Genomic DNA, 24,268 nt, shown 5'->3' on the forward strand with positions numbered 1-24,268 from the left:
TCAGGGGCATTGACTTCCCTTGGAAAACATTTGATTCCAGAGCTGTTGCTTTTCATTATTTCTAAGTCGGATCAATCTTATGCTGTTTAACCAAAGCACCAGCCTGTTTGCTGCTTTCATGGAAGTCATGCGTGGAAATGATGGGTGATACATGAACAGTACAGACAAGTGGGAGGAGAGTTTATTTGCTGAAATGATCCAATGTCTGCGCTCCTACCTTAACAGTGGTGTAGTTACTGCTCTCTTGCACGTGCAGCAACGTCCCACTCTTGCCACGCGTCCTGAACTTGACCTCCAGACTGCTGCGAATGATGGGGTCAGGGGTCCCGCCCTGCAGCGACCGCCTCAGCAGGATGTCACGCTTGGGGCCCTGCTTGAGGGCGTAGTCTAGGCGACCGGTGCCGTCCAAGGAGAGCGCCGTATCGGCTGTGATGTCTGCGCAACAGACGGGACAATGAGAGAGAATCTTCATCATCTGTCTTATTCTTCAAAGTTCTCCGGTGGCTTTGAATCTTTACTCTGCAGCTGCCTGCACACTCATGTCAGTTATTTTCCTTATTCAACAGACAGAACCAAAAAAATTGCGCCTTCATTTCGCACTTGTAACTAGATACCATAGCCTAACTGAAGAATGTAGGCGTCCCGTCTGTCACTGAGCAGAATATTAGTACAGTGTACTTGTAACCAAAGTTCCTGAAAGTGGTGCGTGTCTACAGTAGAACATCGAATGTTGTAATTTTTGGGATTCAATCTAAATTTGAACTCAACGCTTAATTGTGATCAAGTCTTAATTCTCCAAAGTTTGAGACTTAACTCCTAAAACAGGCTTGGTCTTGACTTAGCCAGAACTACAAATTCGGCCTTTATTTCTGGAACTTATTGTGGAAGAAATGTGGCGAAAGTCTCCGTCCCGGCAGTTCAGTACAATGTGACTAAAGCGGGAATAACGTGACAATAATGGACGATACACCGGGAAGTGAGCTGCATATCATCTTTTTGTAAAAAGACCTTCACTCCTTATCAAAGTTACGATTTAATTGTGTTTGCGTTATAGCGGTTCATTTCATTTTACACTCTTAGCATGCAGTCTATTCAAAATCTTCCTGGAACAGATCATTTCCTATGGGAAGAAATAAATCTATGACTCGATGTCGCTCTCAAATGTAGTGTACGTTGAGATCAAACCTGCCATGTTTGCCAACAAAGACAGTAACATCGAGACCGACGACACTGTGATAACGCTGTCTTCACAGCAATGCCAGGTAGGCTAGCTCCCACCAGCTGTGTCAACACCATTACTCTGTCTTCGCCTTCGAAAGCGCTGAAAGATGTACAGCTGTGCCGCACATTTTTCTTCTGGGTATTTTTATGAAGAAGGAAGACAAACAGCTGTGAAACACCCGGTTTAATAAACCTAGTCTCTGTCGTCTCCCTGTGAGTCGCGTACGAGGAATACTGAAAATCAGCAGGGTCCTTTCTGAAACCTTTGAAATTTGAGCGGGTGCTGAGGGTGGTTTTGCTGCCTATACCTCTAAATCTTATATTAATCTCAAATTGAATCACAAAGTCATAGCTGTACACTATTCCACTGGGCACTATTAAAATGAGGCCAATCATAGCCCCAATTGTTTGTTTATTTAAACCATGTCAAAACGTTTTGGTTTGTGGTTTTAACATTTCCTGGAACAGAAGGCAAAATGCATTTTGATCACATAGTACACTTTACTCTTGACAACATATGTTTTGGGTTGATCGTATACAAGGACGCAGTATTGTTGGATGGACAACGAGTTATTCACCCGCGTAGGTGCCCTGCTTTCGTGTCCAGAAACTGTCTCGGAAAGTTTGAAGAAATGTCTTGGATGATCCTTGCTATCTCGTCCATCCTTCAAAACAAGTAAGGTTCTTCTTGCTTTCACATAGAGATATAATCCCTAGCCTCATTTACACCATCATCCTGCAAAATTGCATGCATTTTTTTGTTTGAAACTATATGTGACCATTGCTTTAAAAGTAACACGGTGGAAAAAGTACGTTTCCAGTTAGAAATGTCACATCCCTGTCCCGCTTCTGCTACCACCACCGAAGCAGGAAAATTGCCAGGTTGACACAAAACAGCGACACTGGAAAGAGGCACTGGCATTACAATAGAGAGTTGTCACTTTTTATAATTAAAGACAAAAAGCTGAGTCCGAGGCAGCTGGCATTAAGACTGATACGATGACTCATGCAGGGGGGGATCATTAATAATCTTGAAAGCATAATTAAGTGTGCGCTGCAGACACCTCAAAGGCACATTGACTTACATTTCTCACAGTATATGCCAGTGAAGCCGTCCATGCACTGGCACTGCTGCCAAGACCAGTGGTCCAAACAGGTGCCCCCATGTCTGCAGGCGCTGGCGGTGCAGGCTGCCTCCAGTCTTGGACATCTAAAGAAAATGTAAAAAAAAAAAAGGGACAATCAGATTTGTCACTTTGACAGGCCGAACAGAATCTCCAGGAAAAGAGGCAGATGGGCTCTCTCGAAAAGAAGTCCTGGATGATTAGCATATTAAAAGAGCTGTCCTCACGTCAACAGAAAATGTTTGCAACCAGTTTCTGGTATCTCTCAGCTTTTAAGAATGTCTGTAAAGGCTGAGCAGATGTCCCACAGCAAGAGGGAAGACGGACAGATGGGAGTGAGACGGACAAGATGGCGAGAGGGTGAAAGCGGCACTGAAGGGGCTTGGGGTGTCGGGTTAGGGGGGTTTCCGACCTGTCAAGGATGCCGTGAGATGCCAGCGCCTGACTGGGCTCCAGCGGGCGGCCATTGACGGCCAACTCCATGATGCAGCCCACAAAGTCGTGGGTGACGACCTGACCACGTCGGTGAAGGACGGACTCAATTGACCTGACGCCCCCTACCGAGAGCCGGTTGGGCTCCACATCCAGGAGCCTGCACACACACACAAACACACACACACACACACACACAAATCCACAATCAAATGTCGGAATATAGTCGCTGTGCAAGAAGAAGAAAACTTGAAACTCCACTTTATGAGTAGCCCCAGACCTGTCCTGCAAAAATTCAAACCACATCTTCCCCATTTGCTTTGTTTAGGAAAAAAGCAAAGACAGAAAGGCAGACTTTTTAATTAACCAAATGTCAGCAACCTTGGTTAAAACGTAATGATTCTAGCATATGACTGACAGTGAAGGTATATTTACTGATTTATGCATTCATGTCAAAAGCAGGTGGCTAAATTAACCCTTAAACTATGAATTATGTTCATTTTAATGTAAAATATCAACCTGATACTATGATGATATGGTTAGCTTTGTCAACATTTATAGAATTCTTTGCATACATTCACAATATCGTTAGCCTAATTTGTTGTGTTTTTTTTGTTTGTTTCTCGAAAATGCTCAAAAATGACTTCAGCAATTATGCTATTAGGCTAACAATATATTCATTCATTTTTTGTAATTATAAGGACAATGTTTATCAACTCCTCAAAGTCTTGGTCTTAACCACTCAAAGAAATTGGTCTTTGACCTTTTCTTAACTCCTCGAAGTCTAGGTCTTGCTTTAGTTTGAAATCTTCAAAGTCTTGGCCATGACGTAGTCTTAACCCCTCAAAGTCTTGGGTCTGACTTAGTCTTACCTCCTCTAAATCTTGGTCTTGATTAAGTCTTATCTCCTCAAAGTCTTGGTTACCCTCAAAGGGCAAAGTCTGTCTCCTACTTGTTAGCTTTGCAGAAACATGTACATTTACCTTCATACACGTACATGCTATTGCTTGAGCCAATACAAGCTGTGCATTAAAAATGTATAGTTTATCAGTGTGAAATCACAACTTACATTAATAAAGATGAAAGAAGTTTGTGATTTTAATCACAAACTTGCCATCTTAAAGAAAGTTCCTACTGACATTTCTCAGGAGTTAGGTTCCTTCAGAATGACAAATGATCTCATGTTCAACTTGGAACAAACATATTATTGAGAAGGAAAAAAAACAAAAAAACCTTTTCTTAATTTTATCTGAGGACAACTTGGCCCTGGACAGCTCCAGTGAACTCGGCCAAGCGAGCTTCTAAAGTTACCTCACTTGTTCCCAACGTGGCGCTCGGCACGACGGCTACGAGCTGTTGCGAGACAATAGCCGGGCCAGGATGAAGGAAAACTCATTAACACCACACAAAAATTACACTGCTAAGTCTTTCCTTGAGTACTCGGCAATTTTCCTGCCGCTGTTATTGGCGGGATAATTTTACGCCCCTCTAATAAAGGCCAAAAACGTTTTTGGTTTAAACGGTGACGACCAGCAGACACGCAACTCCTGACAAAACTTTGGCAAAAGCTCGGCTAGCTTGCACTGGTGGGAAATGTGCCTTGAATTATTTTTTGGGTTGAGTTACTATGCTACACAGCAAAAGAAACATAACAGGTGGAAGCAAACATTTGGATTCCGTCATAATTAATTGTGGAGTTTTCCAGGCCTTAGGAATTGGATGTGTCATCCCAATTTTAGCATATACAGTTGAACTGGAGAGAGGGTGGAAAAAACACTGCTGGCATGCATGTGCGATTTTGTCTTACCAGTCGGTGTGAACTGCCACGTTGCTCACGGCACAGTAGCCTGGTTCTTGGTCGTCGCCGCACAGGTCCACGGTCAACGAGGCGGCCTGCAGAACAGCACACTGCGAGTCACGAGGGGGGCAGGGGGATTCTTCCCAGACAAATCCAATAAACCAAAGTGTCCTCTTTGTACATGTGCCAAGAGTCTCGGAAGTTACAAAGAGTCCAGATCGCACAATCAGGCCTTGTGTGCAGCAGTTGTTGCACCGTCACAAGTACAAACAGCCTGTCAGCAGGTTTCTCACTGGCAATAATTAGGGTCAGGCAGCACTTTTGCCGCATTCCACATGTAGTTCAGTTGATCTTGAGTTTGGATCCATCAATATTTATGTGGAGCGGGAGTACATCTCGACTAACGAAGGTGACAAGCTTGAGAACTTTTTGAGCTTGAAACACAATTTCGGCAAGTAATCTTATGATACAATGATAAGGGGTGTAGCGGTATTCGTAGTTGCACTTTGTAGATTTAGAAACCTACAAACTCACATTCACACCGTCACTGAGTGGGAACTGAACCTGAAGTCAGTCAAGTGTACCACCACCCGTGACCCTCATCTTACATTACCCTTAAAAAAAAAAAAAAGCTACTCAGCACAGCAAAAACATACACATGCATGGAAGACTCTCAGTAACTTCTGCTACTAACCAAGGCTTAACTCCTCCCCAACATACAAATCTTCAACATATTTCCTTGAAACAAATTATTACGTTCAGATTAGTCAGGTCACTGACTTTTTTCTTGTAGCATGTTAGTGCGTAATAGAAATGCATTCATACTATATATTCCTATTTACATTTTTACGGTATTTACGGTACATGGGTGTACCAAGTTCCCGCGCCTAAGCCGCTATCTAGCGAATGGCATGCTAGCTACATGCTTTTGGCGGTATGTCAATCTTGTTAACTTTAAAACTACATCATGCCAACGTGAAAATCAGTGCAGCACAACAACCATAGCGCAATGCAAATACCACTTGTTTGAAGTATTTGATAGCGGAGCCAAAGCAATTACTATTACTATTACTCGATATGTGAACTGAACCAAGGTACGTAGCGAGCCCTGATTTGTGGCATTCTGTTACGCACATCAAACAAAACATTATACACTCAAAAACATTAAAATCCATCTGTGGGATTGTCATCTAGTCCCAAAGTCTTCCCAAATTCAGTTTTCTTGTTTGAAAGCAAACCATCTTCGGTTTATCCTGAACTTTCATCCACACCACTGGCTCACACAACCCCTCTCGCTCCACTTGCAAAGCTGCCCAGAAATTTGATTAGCTACAATGCACACTGTATTTTCTATTTACTACCGTACTGACCATAAATAGATAAACTGCTTTAATTATAAGCAAAATAATCACATTCTGGGACCGCCTATGATGGACCGATGGTTTATAGAGGTGTTAATTGATTCCCCAGCAAAAACATGCAGGAGAATGCCGTTCAAATGGTCTATATTACAGTAAACCTTTCTTCGGCCGTCAAACTGTCACGGTCATGGCTCGGTGCTTTGGTGAGTAAATTACTTGATGATTGCTACAAAAAAGTGAGCCCCCAAAATTGTGTGAAAATGCAGAAACTGCCGAAAAATTGAGGTGACCATGCTGAGTAAACACGGGCCACACGGTCTGGGATCTCAGAACACAAATCATCCACAGCCCTAACGCATTTCTCTCCACGCAACACGAGGCGCACATACAATAACATGACTCTTTTGAAATGCGATAAAAAAATGTACATTTTATGAACTTTGAGCAATCAAAGGCTGTGTAAAGCCTTAGAAACGCTGCTCACTATTCAGTGTCTTGCTGTGGTCTGGGAGATTTGTTTTTTCTCTTTCAGCAAAGCCTTTGAAAGTTCGTCTGCAGTGATTTTGTGTGTGGCTGAGAGAAAATGAGGAGCGCACCAGTCCGCGCCATTGTTTACGGAAGAACCCGTGGAACTAGTCTCTATTGTGGTGGAGGTACAGTACGTGCTGGTTCTTATTTATTTTAACCTGGATCTAATAGTGCAACCAATCAAGAGGTCGGTACTGAGCTGTTGGTCTTAATCAACCACACCGGGGGCTCATTTGTCAAACTCTATTTTTAAGCGACTTGCTCACTCAGGGTTTTTTTGTTAATACTGATTTATTGGACCATTTTTAGTGGTGTTCATTCAGAAGTTGCCTGAGTTTTGGACCAGTTTGTTTTGTTGCGTCTCAAAATAAGGTCGTTGATTGCACCTGCATTTGTGATAAGAAATCAAAAATTTCTGGAGTTTGCATCTCGTAATCACATCTGGCAAGATGTCAGGAAACCTCATAAGACCTAATTTCAGCCAGCATCACTGGTTTAACTACAAGGGTTCCTTGGTTTACAACAGAGTTCCGTTCCTTCATCGGCAATGGCACTACACAAACTAATTAACCAAGGATTGTACCCTGTACTTCTGAAAGGACAATGGTGGTGTTAAAATGTCCGCGCGCAGTCACGGTGAAAGAAGCAGACATATATTTTAAGAAGAAAAGACTTCGGTGGCGTCCAAGTTCTTTCGTCCAGCGAATGTTTGGGGGTCATAGCATAGTTGGACAGATAGTTGGAAATGATCACCCGTACCGTAGTCATGTGAATGTGAATGACTGAGCGGAGGCTATGTTTAACCACTGTTTATTGTTTTATTTTGAAAGGTTGTTACTTCCTTGAAAGGACTCCCAGATTTTTTGTAAGAGTGTTGTGTCGTGCATTCGAAGCTGTTTGTGAAGCGGGAGCCCAAAATCACGATATAGAGCGGTGCGTTAGCTTCTCATGCTAATCGGGGACTGGCTCGCTGCCATATACCTGTCACTTTTAATCTGACTACTGAAGGATCCCATTCTTTCCGTCCCTATATTACTTTACAAGCTATCACTCCGCACCACCTACAAAATAAATTAACTGTTCTACCGGGTCCCCCTGTGAAACTCCCAATGCTCTGTGTGAGAGATTTGTAGTCCAGCGGGATGCCTATTTTATAAAAGCTTTGACAGGGCTTGGATGGATTCTTCTCCCTGTTTCCTTGCCGCTACATGTCTGGCAGGGTGAAGCCTCTCATTCAAGAGACACAATTTCAATCTTTTAGGCCATTTTAGATCCTTGTATGGTAAATCACAAACGAGCAATAGAATCATAATTACAAACCGTGGATGCTGTAAACTGAGCTACCAGTGGTCAAGGCTGTAATTATCTGATGGTGCAAACAACAAGCTGGCTGCTGTTTAGCCAGGAAACCTCAGGACATAAACTGTGTTTTATTCTGCATTCCTCTTCCTGTTACGCAATTAAGCTGTTGCTTTAAACCTCAAATATGTCTCGTAAATGTGGCCACTCTTACCATCCCAGCCCGCCTGGCAATGACTGTGTGGAACTGCCCGTCGGACACTTTTATCATGGTCATCAGTTTGTATGTTCCGCTTCCCAAGTTGAAGGAGAAGCGCATCTGTCCCTCGAAGATCTCCAGGGCCAGGAACTCTGCCTTGTCTCCAGTCTGGTTATCGTGGTTGTACATGAGCAACGCGTTGTTTTTCAGGGTGGCAAACTTCATGTAAATGTAGTTGTTGTTGGGATCCAGCGATGGGAACTCCATGTAGGAGAGCTCCTCGAAGCCATAGCTGTTCAATTCGCAGTGTTTACCAAAAACCCCTGCGGACAAAAACAGACCATATAAGAAAATGACGAATGACTTGAAATTTTGTTGTCAAAACAGAATCTTTGATCTATGAAAAATGAAATGAATGGAATGGGCTTGCTATTACGCTTGCAAGTTGCCTACAGTGTTACTCACCGAATGGGCAATGACAGTAATATCCATCCACCCGGTTCTGACAGGAGCCGCCATTAAAACATGGATTACACTCACAGTGATTGATGATGGAATCACATGTTTTGCCTGGGTTCACAAGACAACACACATTAACATGGATGGAGTGGTGGAAAACAACGAGGGCGAACACATTCCCCACATGCCGAGTTGCACAAAGCTTTCATCGCCTGATTTGGAGTCAACCAATTCATCTTGGATTTCTTAAATTCCCTTTATATACAGTACGTGACAGAAAAGTGAAATCCTATCTTCTTTTGTGTATTTTTGCCTTTAAAAATCAAGATTTTAGGTACAATTTGGTCCAAAGCATCTTGAAATATTCATAGGAAGAAATGTCTACGTAATTGGCAAAATCGGCCCAATGCTAGCTAAAATTACTCTTGAATAATTTGCTGTAGTGCTGAAAGACAAACTTCTAAAATGAACATGAGTTGCTGAAATGAACCGGGCCCGGGCAGTGTAATGTACATCAAAATATGAGGACTTTTGACACTGATAAAAACATGGGACTCAAGACATGAGACATTTATAATCATTGCAATGGACAAGGCACATGCAGGAATGGTGCAAGGCAGACGGCAGTCGATAAAGTGTTGTGAGTACGCTTACGGCGATAAATCCTGACAAAAAATTTAATGGAGAGCGACTCAGCTGCCAAAAACCAGCCCGGGAAAACAGGAAAACGAAAGTTCACGGCGCGGGCATGCAAACTACTGTAAGTCAATAGGTGCATTTCCCCAGAAGGGTCATTTATCTTGATGAAACCTAAAGACGTGCTCATTTTTTATTGTCATAATAAAAATGGACAGTAATGACTAGACTGGGGGGAAAATTGCCTTGCTTTGAAAATGTCTTTCAGATGTGGCGACTGGACAATGAGCACCTATCAAAATGAGTGTCCTAAGTAGCTCCAATTAAAATCAACTCCCCTTTTTATCGAGGCTAACAAGTCTGAGTGGTCATTAATTTCCCAACATAAAGGCCTGATTGGATCTTTTATAAAGCTGCCAATTTGTCAAGTGCCTGGATCCGTGATTAGTAGATCCAACAGTACATAGTTAGTTGGATTACAGTAGAATAATTGCGTCTGTGTGTGTGGTCAGCTCTGTGTAGGCACATGATGCAATGTGATACAGACTCAAAGCCTCCGCTCTGGAGCAGGGTCAGCTTCACAGCATCCATTTTATTAAAGCAAACATGGCTGCCTGATATTCAGTTGATACCCCCACCCCCAACGAGTAATCTAAAAGTGTTTCTGGCAACTATGACTGCGACACTTCAGACTCAAAAGCAAATATTGTCTTTGGACTGTGAGCTGTCGGCTGGTAATTTATTGTACGTGTCCCGGCTGTCCTTTTACCAGTCTCAGTGATGGCGTGGTCAGACAATGTGACTGCTGTGTACGTGCACGTACGCGTGTGTGTATGTGTAGTACCTGCAAATCCGGATTTGCAGAGGCAGTTGAAGCCGCCGGGGAAGTTCTGGCAAAGTGCCCCATTCTTGCAGGGATTGGAACGGCATTCGTTGACGTCCCTCTCACAGGCCATGCCGGTGAAACCTTCAGGACAGGTGCAGGAGAAACCCCCCACCAGATTGTGGCAGGTGCCGCCATTGTGACAAGGCGAAGGCTGGCACTCGTCGACGTCGGTCTCACAGACAGCTCCGGTGTATCCCGGCCTGCAGCTGCAGGCGTAAGGCTGCAGGGGGTGGTTGGATACGAGGATCACTGGGACGCTTTCCTCTGTCTTCATATCAGGCCCAACAGTGAGACGCCTCTTGCAGCTGCCGCCATTCTGGCACGGGTTACGCGTGCATGGATCATGGTCCACTGCATCTATTTGCACACCACTCTGTCTATTCAAAATGTCTTTGATACTCTGAAAGAATGTGGCCACACCACTGGGGTTCACATATTGTCCATGGCCTCGTTTGATAGCTGCCATTATGAAAGTCTGGTTGTTGAGCTCAAATACACCATAAAGCAAGACCCCGGTGCCTAGTCCTGCTAGCTGAGAGTTGGCAATGCGTAAGAAGCTGAGGTAGTGGTCGGTGAGGAAGTTTCTGACTCCGTGAGACTGGAGTCGGATTAGAATGCTGTTATCTACCGTGGCATTTGTAAAGCCCATGAAAAGGACTCGGGCTGTGTTGCTGACAGGACCGTGGACACCATCACTGCTTCGGATGGTTAATTCAAAGTTTCCATCTGTCGAACGTGCTTTTGAGTTTAGTTTGCATGTTCCAGTAGGAATATTAAACAGCGCGGAGGAAGGTGGAATGAGGGAGCAGTGGAACCTGTCTTGAATGTCAGGGTCTTGGGGTTTTACATCTCCCAAAGAACCTCCAGGAAATATGTTTCCAAAGTAGTGAACAAAGATTTCCATTGACCTCGGGTCCGAAGGGTTGTCATTTTGATCATTTATTTTGATGTGTATGGTTCCTGTGGAGGACATTTGAGGTACACCAGAGTCCTTGATCACGATGGCGAGATAGAAGTCACTAATCTGTTCTCTGTCAATCTCTCGACTTGTGGTTAGCTTTCCAGCTGGACTTAGATTGAAATAGCTGTTGGCAGAGCCAGAACTGAGAAGGCTGTATATGTAAGGTCCTTGATTGGGTGGTAAGTCTGGGTCAGAAGCTGTTAACGTAGTGACCGCAGTGCCAGATTTCTGGTTCTCCATCGCTTCAGCGTACGCGGTTGTCAAACTTGGACCATTATCATTGATATCTTCCAGGTTCACAATCAGCGTGGCGCTTCCAGTAGAAGGAGGTGTGCCAGTATCCACAGCGAGAATGGTTAAATTATATACAGGTGTTGTTTCTCTGTCTAGCTCTGCCGCAACAGACACTTGGCCAGTTTTGGGATTAATTGTGAAAACCTTTTTATCAAAGTCTGGTGCAATGGAGTAGGAAAATCGGCTCCAGCTTGGGACAGAGTCTGAGTCCTCGGCACTCACAAATGTAACCAGACCACCAGGTGAGAGACCTTCACTAATTTGCACATCATACAACTCTTGAGAAAATACAGGAGGATCATTGGCATCGAGTATTGTGATGTTCACAAAAACCTCATCAATATCTGCTCCACGGATAGGCCCAGCATTTTTGGCCAACACTCTAAGTGAAATCTTTTCCTCTTTCTCGCGATCCAGTGCACCTGTGACATAAATCTTTCCGGTTCTCTTGTTGATGCCAAAGCCTTTCCTCCTGCTTTTCCCAAAAATGAGGTAGTAGACCACTCCATCATCACCTTGGTCACGATCACTTGCAAAAACTTCCCCAACCACACTGCCTTTTGGAGCAGCTTCAGAGATTTCAAAGTAGTACTCTTTAGAGACAAAGCGGGGTACATATTCATTGGCTCCCTTTAGCTGAATGTTGACATTGGCGAAGCTGCAGCGCTCCTCGTCTGGGACGTCGAATGCCTTCACTGTCAAATGGTAGACCTGCTTAGCCTCGTAATCCAAAAATCCCTGAGTGGTGATGGTGCCCGTGTTGGGATCAATAACAAAGAGGTCACTGTCTGATGATTGTATTACATAGGCCATGACTGCGTTTGCTCCTGAATCGAGGTCGACTGCATTCATTTTCACCACTGTGGTGCCACTTGGAACATTCTCCTGTACAATAGGGTAGAACTCATCTGGATCAAACACTGGAGGGTTGTCATTCACATCTGTGACATGAATTGTGACTGTGACAAAGCTGGACTTTGCAATCCATCCACCATCTGTGGCTGAAACCTTCAGCTCGTGTTGTTGATTTTCTTCAAAATCTAGAGGCTCCGCTAGGGATAACACCCCTGTTTTACTATTTAGTGCAAACAACCCCTTGCCATTGCCTGATGTAATATTATACTTGACAAGGCCATTCATTTCTTTATCTTTGTCTCTGGCTGACAGGGTCCTTATTGCTGTTCCCACAACAAGGCTTTCAGGCACTGTAGCTGAGATTTGGCTTTGTGAGAACTCAGGTGTGTGGTGGTTTTCCTCCGTGACGGCGATTCGCACCGCTGTCTGTGCAGACAAAGGCGGATTTCCTCTGTCGCTGGCAGTGACGTCCATGAGGAAAAGCTTATTTATGTCAGATGTGAGGGGCGACGCGACAGTGACCCACCCACTCATTTTATCTAATTTGAATTTACGAGAGCTATTACCTCCTGTAATCAAGTACTCAACTTCAGAGTTGAGGCCAAAGTCTTTTTTGTCGTGAGCTACGATCCTTATTAGTCTGGTACCAACTTTGACACTCTTCGTGACAGGAGTAAAGTAGCTTAGTGAATCGAACTCGGGAGGATTATCGTTACTGTCGACTATGTTCACAATGACTGTCGTCTCACTCATCAAAGGCTTGAGCCCACGATCTGAGGCTGTGACAATGAAACTGTGACGATTAATGTTCAAGCTGCTGGCGCCTGTTGAATTACGATATCTCAACTGCTGCTTCACAAATATCTCTCCAGAGCTGGCGTTAATTCTGAAATACTCCGACTGGGACCGAATAAAATAAAATATTTTGCCATTGAAACCCTCATCCGGATCAGTGGCTGATACCTGTGTCACCAAAGAACCCACCTCAGTCAGTTCAGGGTAGTCAATGTAGTACGACGGACGACTAAATCTGGGGGCGTTGTCGTTGATATCTGTGATGAATATGGTGACATCTGTGCTAACTGTCCAGCCAGAGTCGTGGGCAGACACTTTGACAAAGTAATGGTCTGTATCCTCCCTGTTGAGTGGCCTACTAATTGTTATGTCCCCTGTGTTTGAATTAATACTAAATGGAAGGCTGGTGTCTGTAATTGAGTAGCGACTGATGGCGTTAGCACCAGCATCCTCATCTGTGGTGGTAACTCTGGTGACCGTGTAACCTACAGGCGCATTCTCAGCCACAGTAGCGCTAAAGATCTTAGAAAACCGGGGGGCGTTGTCATTTACATCCAGCACACTGATTTGTACTTTGACAGCAGAGTTTATAGGCGGCAGCCCTCGGTCCGTGGCTTTGACTTTCAATGTGTACTGGGCCATCTTCTCGCGGTCAAGCGGCCTGGTGGTTCGTATCTCACCGGTGGCTCGACTGATGCTGAAGCTGTTCTCCTTGTTTCCGTCAATGATGGCATATTCCAGCTGCCCGTTCGGTCCATTATCTAGATCAACGGCAGAGACCATTAGCACCCGCTGAGGTGACAGATTCTCCAGTATCTCAGCATGGAAGGGGTCCTTGTCAAACACTGGGTGATTGTCGTTAACATCCAACACAGTGATGTCCACATTTTCATATGAGGAATACGGCGGAAAGCCTTGATCTCTGGCCTCAATCCAAAGAACGTATTTCTGAATGTGTTCATAATCCAATGGATGCCTGATGATTAAGTCGCCGGAAAGCTGGTCAATGTGAAAGGCATTGTCCAGGTTGCCACTGGCGATGTAGTACGACAGAGGCCCGCCCCTCCTGGAAGACCCTGTCACGGTGGTGACAAGGTGGTTCGTTGGCTGGCTCTCGGGGAAGGTGAAGGCATGCTCCTTCAGCTTGATGACAGGGAAGTTGCCTCCGTTGACAAAACGTACTGTCACGGTGCTCGTGTCAGTTTTGGGGTTGGCTCCGCCGTCTTTGACCCGAACTGTGAGGGTAACCTCCGAAGTCCCCGTCAGCTTCTCGTTGGCAGTGATGGCACCTCGGACAGGGTCGATCTTGAATTTGTCCGAGTTGCGTCCCAACAGGGAGTAGTGCAGCTGGGCGTTGGATCCAGAGTCTTCGTCGGTGACGGTAACGGCAAAGACCAGGGACCCTGGAGACACAGATGGAAAATCAAGATAGTAACCAATGAATTCATTTACATTTCCCAGAATTGTTACATTTGTGGTTATTAGGAATTTCAATCCATTGGCTCTGGACCATAGTCCCAAAGTGTTTCCCCTTGGCATTAACTCTTTAAACAGTTGAATGATAGGTTCATAGTGACACTGTTTTATCATGGTTACTCCATTCCTCGTTGTATCATTGATACCTTGCCCTCATTTTGCAGTCTCGATAGAGCCATTATTACTGAATCACTCGCACACTTCTGTGGTTGACCCTTATTACTGCACGACTGCACACTTTATTTCTTACTACCTCACTGTACTTTTTATATTTATGTCCATTCATCAATTGATGCATCCATCTATTAATTATCCATCATCTACACTGCTTGTCTTGTTCAGGGGTCATGGGGAACTTGAGCCTATCCCAATAAATGATTGTCGTAAAATGTATGTTGATTACTTTTTTTCCCTTGTGAAACTTTTGACATTAATGTCATATTGTGATTTTATAATGGAAAATTACCACTTTATTCGCATAAGATGCAACATTTTACCCGAACATTTTTTTTTCTTGAAAAAATGACTATTCACATAAAAATGACCTGTTTTTAACTCTTTTTGTTCTTTCTTGAAAGTCTCTGCACCCGGAGGCACGGTGACCAACTGGTTAGCATATCTGCCTCACCGTTCTGAGGACCGGGGTTCAAATCCCGGCCCCGCCTGTGTGGATTTTGCATCTTCTTCCCATGACTGCGTGGGTTTTCTCCGGGCACTCCGGTTTCCTCCCACATCCCAAAAACATGCGTGGTAGGTTGATTCCTCTAAATTGCTCATAGGTGTGAATGCGTGCGCGAATGGTTGTTTGTTTATATGTGCCCTGCGATTGGCTGGCGACCAGTTCGGGGTGTACCCCGCCTCTCGCCCGAAGATAACTGGGATAGGCTTCAGCACGGCCGCGACACTTGTGAGGATAAAACAATGGATGGATGGGTCTCTGCACCCAAAAGATTTAAGTTTACCTGCTGCAGTGGAGGCGGGTATGTGAGTAACATAAGGGTGGTGGTGGAAGCGCGGCGGGTTGTCGTTGATGTCGGCCACCGTCACCGGACACGGTGGCCGAGCTGGACAGGCCCTGCGGCTGCCCTCCATCTGTTGCAACCACCAGCAGCTGGTAATTGGCTCGCTCTTCTCGGTCCAGCAGGGAGCTGGTGATAATCTGTCCGGTCGCCGGGTTGATCGAGAACTGTCCGTGTCCTCCGGTCAAACTGTAGCTGTTTGGAAGGTGTGGGCAAAAAGGAGTTGAGAGGAGGACTTTACATTGAGCACAAACTGAGGAACGTGATAACAGATAATGAATTTAAAGTGTGTAAAATGCAAGAACTTTGATTACTGATAGAGGTCCACACGTCTCTACATACAGGTACACGTATAACATACTGGGGTTTGTGTCCCTTTTAGTGCTGCATCTTTTAGTCGCATGCCTTCTAAAATAAAATTATTTTCAAATTAACAGTCATCTGATGTCCAGTAAGCATTTTTTTGGTTTGCATCTGCATTTATTATTTCCCTTTTTTTTCACTTGGTGTCCACGGCCCATCTAGAAACATTGTCACATGAATATTGTGGTATGTCTGGTTAGTTGGTAAAAATAAATGCATAAATAAATGAATGAATCCATTAAATATTAATTAATTAAAACATCAGTAAATTAAATTAGAAAATGAATGAACGAAATTAATTATGAATCAATGAATTGCTTAAATAAATGCATTAAAATAACTACATTTACATATCTAAATAAATTATAAATAAATTAATTCAAACAAATAAGCAAAAATTAATTCAAACAAATAATTAAAATACACAAATATAAAAATAAATATATAAATACAAGTAGTTAAATAAAATATGAATTGGATGATATCTTCCCAACTGACTTCTTTTTTTTAAATCATTTTTGTTTTATATTTATTAAATTTTTAAATGTAACTGAAGCCTATGGCAATTTTGCTCCATAATTTTCATGAGAGCTGTGCCCATGTTACAGTACATTAGACCTGTTAAATCTGTTACTGACACTGTAAAGTGTGTGTGTGTGTGTGTGTGTGTGCGTGTGTCTGAGCGTGTGGCACTTATGAGTCTATTTTGGCCTTGCCTCAATGTGGTCTGTAGAGGGCACCATTTTAAACTCCATTAACGTAGATGTAGTTCAAGAAAAAAAGATGTGAATGTATAAAATTATGATTGTTCTAGTAAAGCTTCAATTATTTTGCTCACAAAATGACTTAATTTGACACACACTAGATTTATTTATATTTATGATTTGCCGTTCCCACTGTCTAACTGCAGCTAGAAATAAAAAACAACCTCATCTCTTTTGTCTATTTAATAGTCACTAACAGCCTTTGATGTCCACTGTATAAACACCCAAACCTATAAAAGTGTCATTAAAACACTGCTGACTGATTACTGAATAGCACACATGCAAATGCATCTTCCTTTTATAAAAAACTTATCAGCAAGTCAGAGACCAGACCAGACCCAGACACAAATATAAACCCATGCATAAATGTACATAACGTCATCTACTTTGAAATGTTTCTTGAGAAAGCAGCCCCCACCCTTTTGTCCCCCCAAAAAACTAAAGCAAAGTATGAAGGCAAGATGGAAGCTCAGCTCTGTTCAAAGGACCTTTAAAAGTCCCAAACCTTAACTCCATCTTAATGAGCTGTGAGAATCCCAACTAATAACTGACGGTAACCGGCTCTGGTCTTCATTAAAGGTCCCTAGAACCCCCGATGGGTACACCTCGTACTGTCATAGACGATTAACATCCTCATTATCATGTTTTGGGAAACAGGAGCACACTGCGGTACCCCCCAGTGCGTACCCAATAGGGTTCGCCGAGAGAAAGGAGGGAACGGACTTGAGTCAACGTCCGGCTTGAGGGGGACGGTGGCGGGGTTTGGGAGTGGGGGAGGGGCCTCTTAGCAGCTCCCCACGCAGAGATGTGAGTGTGGAAAAACTGAGAAAGACCAAAACAAGGATTTCGGGGTGACTAAAACTCCACGTTGGGCTCTTAAAGACGAACAAAACTTTGGTTTGGAGGGACAAGCACCAGGGGAAATGAAATTGTTTGCATGTCTGCCTCAAAGTTCTGGGTTCCAATCCCAGCTCGGCTTTGCATCTTCTCCCCGGGCTTTCCCCCCACATTCCAAGACTCTAAATTTCCATTAGTGTGAATGTGAGTGTGAATGGTTGTTTATCTACCTGTATATGTTCCCTGAGAATGGCTGACCTGATGATCTCTCACTGCACACTAATGTAGTCAGGAATTCCTGGTTTCTAATAACTTTCTAGTTTAGCAATTGCATTGAATAGAGGCACAACGGTAAAATAATAATGCAAAAGGTCTACCTTATGACACCATTGAGGCCCACGTCTGCATCAGAACTGTTCACCAGCAGCACGTCGGTCCCGGTGGGGGCGTCCTCCATGATGGTTGTGTGGAAGGCAGACGAGGGGAAAACGGGCATGTTGTCATTGACGTCATCCACCAGAACCGTGACCGTTCCCGTTCCACTCAGCGACAGGGAGCCTGAGGATGGAGTCAGAAAAAACAAAAGCAAAAAAAGTTTCAATCATAAAAATCTTTCAGATGTCTTTCACGGGGTTTCTTATGTTAAGGTGCGTGCTAAGAAGTGAGTCATCTGTGCAATTTGAGTCGGGAGAAGGGCTATTTTAGGCGAAAAACCAGCGAGGGTGACGAAAACAGTGCCCGTCTGGGTATTGAGAGGATGGATTTTAAATGAAAAGCAGATGAAATTGAACATAAAAATGCAGAAACAATTTGGGGAAAAAAAGATTCAGACGTCTGCATTGCTTGAACTTTCTAATCCTTCCTGAAATGGAACACTCAGCAGATCTGTTTCAAATAGCTTTGAGAGTAGCAATAGTCAGATGCAATGAGACATTGCGGTACAAAAAGTAGATTGCATACAGTTAGCAAGACTACACAAAAACCTGCAGAATCTCTATGAAGGTGCCCATACACTAATTCATAGTTTAAACAGTTTAGCTTTAAGACTTGAACACCACTTAACAGGTGCCACACTTTGTTCTACTATAAAGTATTCATATGAACATTGAACAACAACTTTCAATTTCAGTCAGCTGTCATCTTTTGACCATTTTGAATTGGAAGAGCAATTTAAAACTTTATCCACCTTCAACCATATGACTTAATGACCACCTATCGTAAAAATGAGAACAGACCATCCAGCATTATGGGATGCTTTAATGCGGACTCTTTCAATTTCACTGGTGTTTTACCATTTTGAACAGGATTTCAAACTGAATCTGCCGTCAACTACTGACGACCTGTCAAAAAAAAAAAAAGAGACCATCGGGTATCAGTAAGTCCTTTACTGAAGACTCTTTCAATGTGTGTCATTTTACTATTTTGAACAAGAAGGACAGTGCTTTAATGTAAACCCTTCCAAGTGAAGTGACATTTTACAATTTTGATCAAGCAATGATCAATTTTTAACTGAATTCCCCTTCAACCATATGACCTATGACCACCTGTCATGAAAACAAGAACAGACCATCCAGAATCATGAGGTGCTTTAATGCTGACTCTTTCAATTTCAGTGTCGGTTTACCATTTTGAACAGGAATGAGCAATCTTGAACTTAATTTAGATTTTATAACTAAATTTGAGCTGAGTATTGTCAGACTACTACATTACCACAACTAAATCAGTAAATAGTAAATAAGTATAATTTGACATATTAATCAAGAAATAATAAGGTACTTTGTACTTTGTTTTGGTGTTGGTGTAATACATTTGTCCAGCACATTATATATTTATAGGTAAAGGCTATGAACGTTACACGTTTTCCAGTAATTTAGTTCTAAAAACGTAGAGCTATCTTCTGGAATTCACGTCAGTGAGTCCATTACAGGACTACTGAATCAAAGCATTCGCAATTCTGAGCTTGGCTTTTTGTGTGTACATCCTTGAAATCAAATGTACTGGTGGTTTGGAGTTAAAGAGATATAAGGAATCTCAGCGAAGCTTATTTGGCCAAAAGAAGCATGCATTCATTCCCTTTATTTGTTTTTATTATGTGCCAATTCTTCATTAGCGATTCCCTCACTGATTTTCCTGAGGATATAAACGGAATACTAGCTGCTTTCGACCCAAATTTGCTCTCGCTTGCTTTTCTTGGATAGCTCTCTAAAAGCAGAGATTTAAAATATTCACAACAGACATACCGTATTTCCTCAAATGAAGTTGTCCCTCCAAGAAAAGTAATGGATTTAACTGTAATTCGTAGGCTATAGAATATTGTTTACACACTGACATTAAATAATGAACCCATTTGAGGCACTTGTTAGCACTGAAGCATATAAACAGACTCTCCGATGAATTATAATGTGTATAAAGACCAGAGTTTTATATTAAAATAAACATACGTTACTTGGAGATGATGCTTAGCGTTCTTTTAGACTCGGCGGTCGCCTATGTGGCCGCTCCACAATGTTGTGTCCATATTTATGTTCACGGAAGCTACACGACTTTAATTATTCCACGCAGTTCGCCTCGTTCCTTGCCATTTCTGCATAAGAGTCACTTTTATTTTATTTTCAAGCGATATCAAAAGTTTTCTACAAGTAGCAATTTGTGGTTGAGTTCGTGCCCCGGGGCACTGTTTACGGCAATGAAGGTACATTACATCTTTTGAATATGTAGAGTATAGCGCAATTTCATACACCTGACGATGGAGTCACAGAAAATGGATGAGAAAACCAACCAAACAATCAACAGTTTGGTTACACTAAGTCTCCAAAAGAAAAACAATAATGCTATTGGTTGCGGATGTTGAGGTCTAAAAGGCAATTTGAGTAATCAAATGCAACATTATTGGGTATTATTGGACTTTGCTCTACTTAAAACATAACTACACCGCTAGCTTTAATAAACAGATATTTGTCCTTAAATCTACCTGGCTTTTCTGCTCAGAACATAAGTGGGACCGCTGATTAGAATATACAGAGCTGAGTCCCAGAGGGGAAAATAAAGGTAACGGTAAACATTGTGAGCTGCTTGTCCAAAAAAGCCCTGAAAACATAGGGGACATCTTTTATTGACTAGTTACCAAAAAAAATGAGTCACGTCCCTTGCAGTTCCACTTCAGGATCTCCGTTTCCAACTAAATATGGACAATGTTGACTTTTAGGTGATGGCTTGTTGCCACCTTCACAAATATTTATAAGACTACGGAAAGACGTGTAGTACCAAAATGATTACAGATTTAAACACAGAAATCCGCTGACAAATGTAGTACAAAAAATGTTCGGCACGGCCATGATGTTATTATAGAATTGCACTTTATGCCAAATAGTCAATTCGCCTAGTTTGTGTCTTACGTTCAATCATTCATTTGGTTGTCCTGGCAACAGATTAGAGCTGATCCTCTTTAATTGATCCCAGTGTCTGGTATCACTTTAGCAGCGCTACTGGTTGCCAAAGTGTGTTTGGCAGTCAGGCTGTTGTTGATCAAAGATGAGCTGCTTAGTGCTCACAGGGGCTCAGCGGCTATCAAGACAACAGCAGCGTCTACCAAGAAACTGAGGAAGCACGGAGTTTACATTGTTTTTGCGTATCAAGGTGGCATTGGGCAGCCGTGGCCCAATGGTTAAGATCATCGCCTGCCACCGTGGGGGACCTAGGTTCAAAACCCCGACTGGACCATCCGCCAACATCCCCCGGACTCACGGCTGTGGTGTCCTTGAGCAAGACACTGATACCCCGAAATGCTCCCCGGGCGCTTCAGCTGCCCCCTGCTCCAGTGTGTTCCACTAACATGTGTATGTGTTCACTGTGATGGGTTAAATGCAGAGAACAAATTTCGTGTGCATGCATGCATGTTCATGACAATAAAAGATGATTCTTCTTCTAAAAAAGTACGCACGCTCTGTACTTTAGTAGAAGTACAGATATTTGTAGAGAAAAAGAGTTGAGTACCGATTCCACTTCTGTACAAAAGGAAAACATTACGAGCTGTCGTTTGGTCAGTATTTATGCCTTTTTGCTCCACTGCCGCTCGAGTGAAGAAAAAAAAAAAACATTGAAAAATGAAGGTAGCCTGCTGTAATGCCCTCTTCGCATGTGCACAAGGAAAGCCACAGTTGCCAACGCACTTGAAGCCGGGGCAAACAGTCAAAGACACAAATACCAAACGAGACCACTCGTAAGGAGCTGTTGTAGGCCACGACTCACGCCTAGATCCTCACACGCAGTCAAACCGAACCCAGCTCCTGACAGCACGCCGCTTAAAGGCACATGTCCAACATGGTCACTCAACAGGCCAGGCCCCGCCTTTTAAAGCCACACGCATTCAAATTCACAGATACTACAGCGTAGAACATGAGGATGTTTACCCCCAAGTGGACAAATACACCTCGCATGCATATTTTGGACTGGTATTAGGTATAAAGCTTTAAAATATATCTACATTAATTCATGACTATATGGTAGCCACTCGTCAGATTTTGGTCTACCACGGGGGGTTCTGGAACGTAAGTCCCGTGATAACCTAGGAACTACTGTCTTTTGAAAATAATAATGTTCTCGTCGTCTTATTTAACTCACAAATGTACCTAGTGTGAAATGTGGGCCTGTTGAGTTGAACACAAAGCTTTTTACCTAGAATGGGATCAGCTGTGTAGAAAATGGATGGATGGATGGATATCAAATCTGCAGGCCTCAAAATAGCTAGCATTGTTTCCCCGTTTGGATCGGAAACACACACAAGCTGTGTGTGTATGTGTGTGTACACTCTCAATGCTTTTGACTCCCTCGGGCACAGGACGTGATGTCACAACCTGTTTACGGTCTGGGAAGAACACAGAGTCAGCCTCCTCCGCCAAGCATTTGCGCCACCTTTGACCCGCAAATGCCTCGTCCACCGCAAGCACGGGGACGTTGCTGAGGCTAATCCTCCGTAAGCGCCGCGCAAACTCGCCCCCGCCTAAAAGTGCACTCAAACGCTCCCTCCGAGCGGCCCTGACCTCGCACCGACCTCCGCGTTGTCGACAGGCGCGGGGATCAGACGGGAAGCATTTCTCACATCTCTCTCGGCCGTATCGCTTCTCGCCGCTTGGCCAAAGCCTCGAGACGTGCCGTCTTAGCCCCTCGGAGTCCTCCGATATCACATAACCCCCTGGCAGCTGTCTCCGCCGGGCCTGCTGTCCAACGTACGAATAGTTCACATCGATCTTGTTACATCGCGTGGGCCGACAGAATTAGCCGACTAGGAACTCGATACCTTGGCACGTATGCAAATGGGTGTTAATGGGCGTTACGATTGTTACACTCTAAACATGGCTGATAAATCAACATCAACACCTCAGTCACAGTATGTGATCCGTTTCCGATTCTTAAATTACTCACCCACTATCAAGCATGTGATAATACTGTACAGAGGTGGGCAAACGTTTGTTCATTTTTGAATCGGACAGATGGGCGAGGTGTTTGCCATCAAAAGCCCTTTCTCATTCTTGTTTTTGTTGTTTTATAGTTTGAAGTGTCACGAGAGCAAAAAATATGAGCGTCAAAGTCACTGTACGTCTTGTTACAAAAAAAGAAACCGGTGTTTTGGGCGAAATCAACCCATGTTTTACTGCCGATTATTACAGAATGTAAAAGACTATAAGCATTTTTTTTCTGGCGAAAGAGGAGTCTACTCTTTCCTTTGCTAGGTTTAACGCTTACATTTTCACAGAACACAATATACTGTGGGTCATGAAAGTCAAAATGCTCTAAAACGGATGCCAATATGGAGCACTCTGCTTTGAAAACTAGCAGTTCATAATAAATACAAATTAATACATACATTTTAGTGGGGGGGGGAAAAAAGATAAATTAAAGCACCAACTATTGCAGGAGTGTCGAGAAGTACTGTAAATGACCCGTGGGCTGGATTAAAGAACAGAGTACAGCAGCATGTGGCCCGCCAGCCATACTTTGCCCATCCATGTAATAGTAAGCAACACAATCCTCCGATGCTTTTTAAAACCGCAATCACCTCCTCTTATTCCACAACGGAATGACTGGACAGGAGTGGAATGAGCCAGCATCACATCCAGTCTTGGCCGGAATCTGCCGAAGACTGCCAGGGTCATTGATCGTTAAGACTGCAGCCCAGGCAGGTGCCAGCTCGCCGGCCCGAGTCCGGCATCGAGCAAATGACATCATTTTTTTTTTTGTCACGGAAAGAGGGCTTTTGGAAATTTTGCAGCAGGAATGCCAGCTGTCTCGGTGGTTACAAAACTATTTTTCCGCTGCAATTCCCAGCACCCTCCGAGCCCTTTGTTCTTCTTCTTTGTGCAGTGGTTATGTTAAATCGACACTTTAATGTGGCCTCAGTGCGCTAATTCAAGCCTGTCACCAAGAGGAATCACATTCCCACACAAGTCAGCTGGATTCCAAACATAAACCTGGTTGTATCGTCATTTTTTAAATCACCAATTACGTGAATTCGAAGCATCTTTGTGATAGGATGCAATGATTGACGCCTTTGGGGTATGTCAACAGTTCAGTTTAGGCACAAGACGGCGGATATAGGTTGAAGGAAAGAGCATGGTTCGGGTTAAATTTGTTATTACTGTGGTGGTCTTGAAATTACACTCTAGGCTCGCTGTTTGAAAATGAAAAGTTGTGGTTTTGAGCGCCTAACAACAAACAGAAGAGTTTGGAATCATGTCTGGAAACAGGGATCCAACATTTGCTCATGTTGCAAAACCCGCCTTTTTCAGTTCGATCCAACCATCCGTTGCCTCCTCCCCTCGTTCCTTGGAGCCTCACTAACTAGTGACACCAGCATCAGCGTATCAAATGACGTTTGAATCGAATCTCTGTATAAAACAATCCCAGACAAAACATCAGAGGATTATAAACAGTATGCTCAGAAATTCATGACAAACTGAAAATG

The 24,268-nt window shown here is 43.4% G+C and overlaps 1 protein-coding gene across 1 annotated transcript in view; it reads right to left on the reverse strand.

The window, feature by feature from the left end:
* The window catches only part of fat4 (FAT atypical cadherin 4), a 106,648-nt gene that overhangs the window by 6,080 nt on the left and 76,300 nt on the right, over positions 1-24,268 (reverse strand). Inside the window, 10 exon segments of the mRNA XM_061787143.1 lie at positions 218-435; positions 2,307-2,431; positions 2,758-2,937; positions 4,585-4,670; positions 7,978-8,285; positions 8,428-8,532; positions 9,902-14,251; positions 15,287-15,371; positions 15,373-15,538; positions 17,685-17,865. Coding sequence (XP_061643127.1) covers positions 218-435; positions 2,307-2,431; positions 2,758-2,937; positions 4,585-4,670; positions 7,978-8,285; positions 8,428-8,532; positions 9,902-14,251; positions 15,287-15,371; positions 15,373-15,538; positions 17,685-17,865 — 5,804 coding nt within the window.

The sequence above is a fragment of the Phyllopteryx taeniolatus genome, chromosome 10, assembly GCF_024500385.1.
Source record: "Phyllopteryx taeniolatus isolate TA_2022b chromosome 10, UOR_Ptae_1.2, whole genome shotgun sequence".
Taxonomy (NCBI): Eukaryota; Metazoa; Chordata; class Actinopteri; order Syngnathiformes; family Syngnathidae; genus Phyllopteryx; species Phyllopteryx taeniolatus.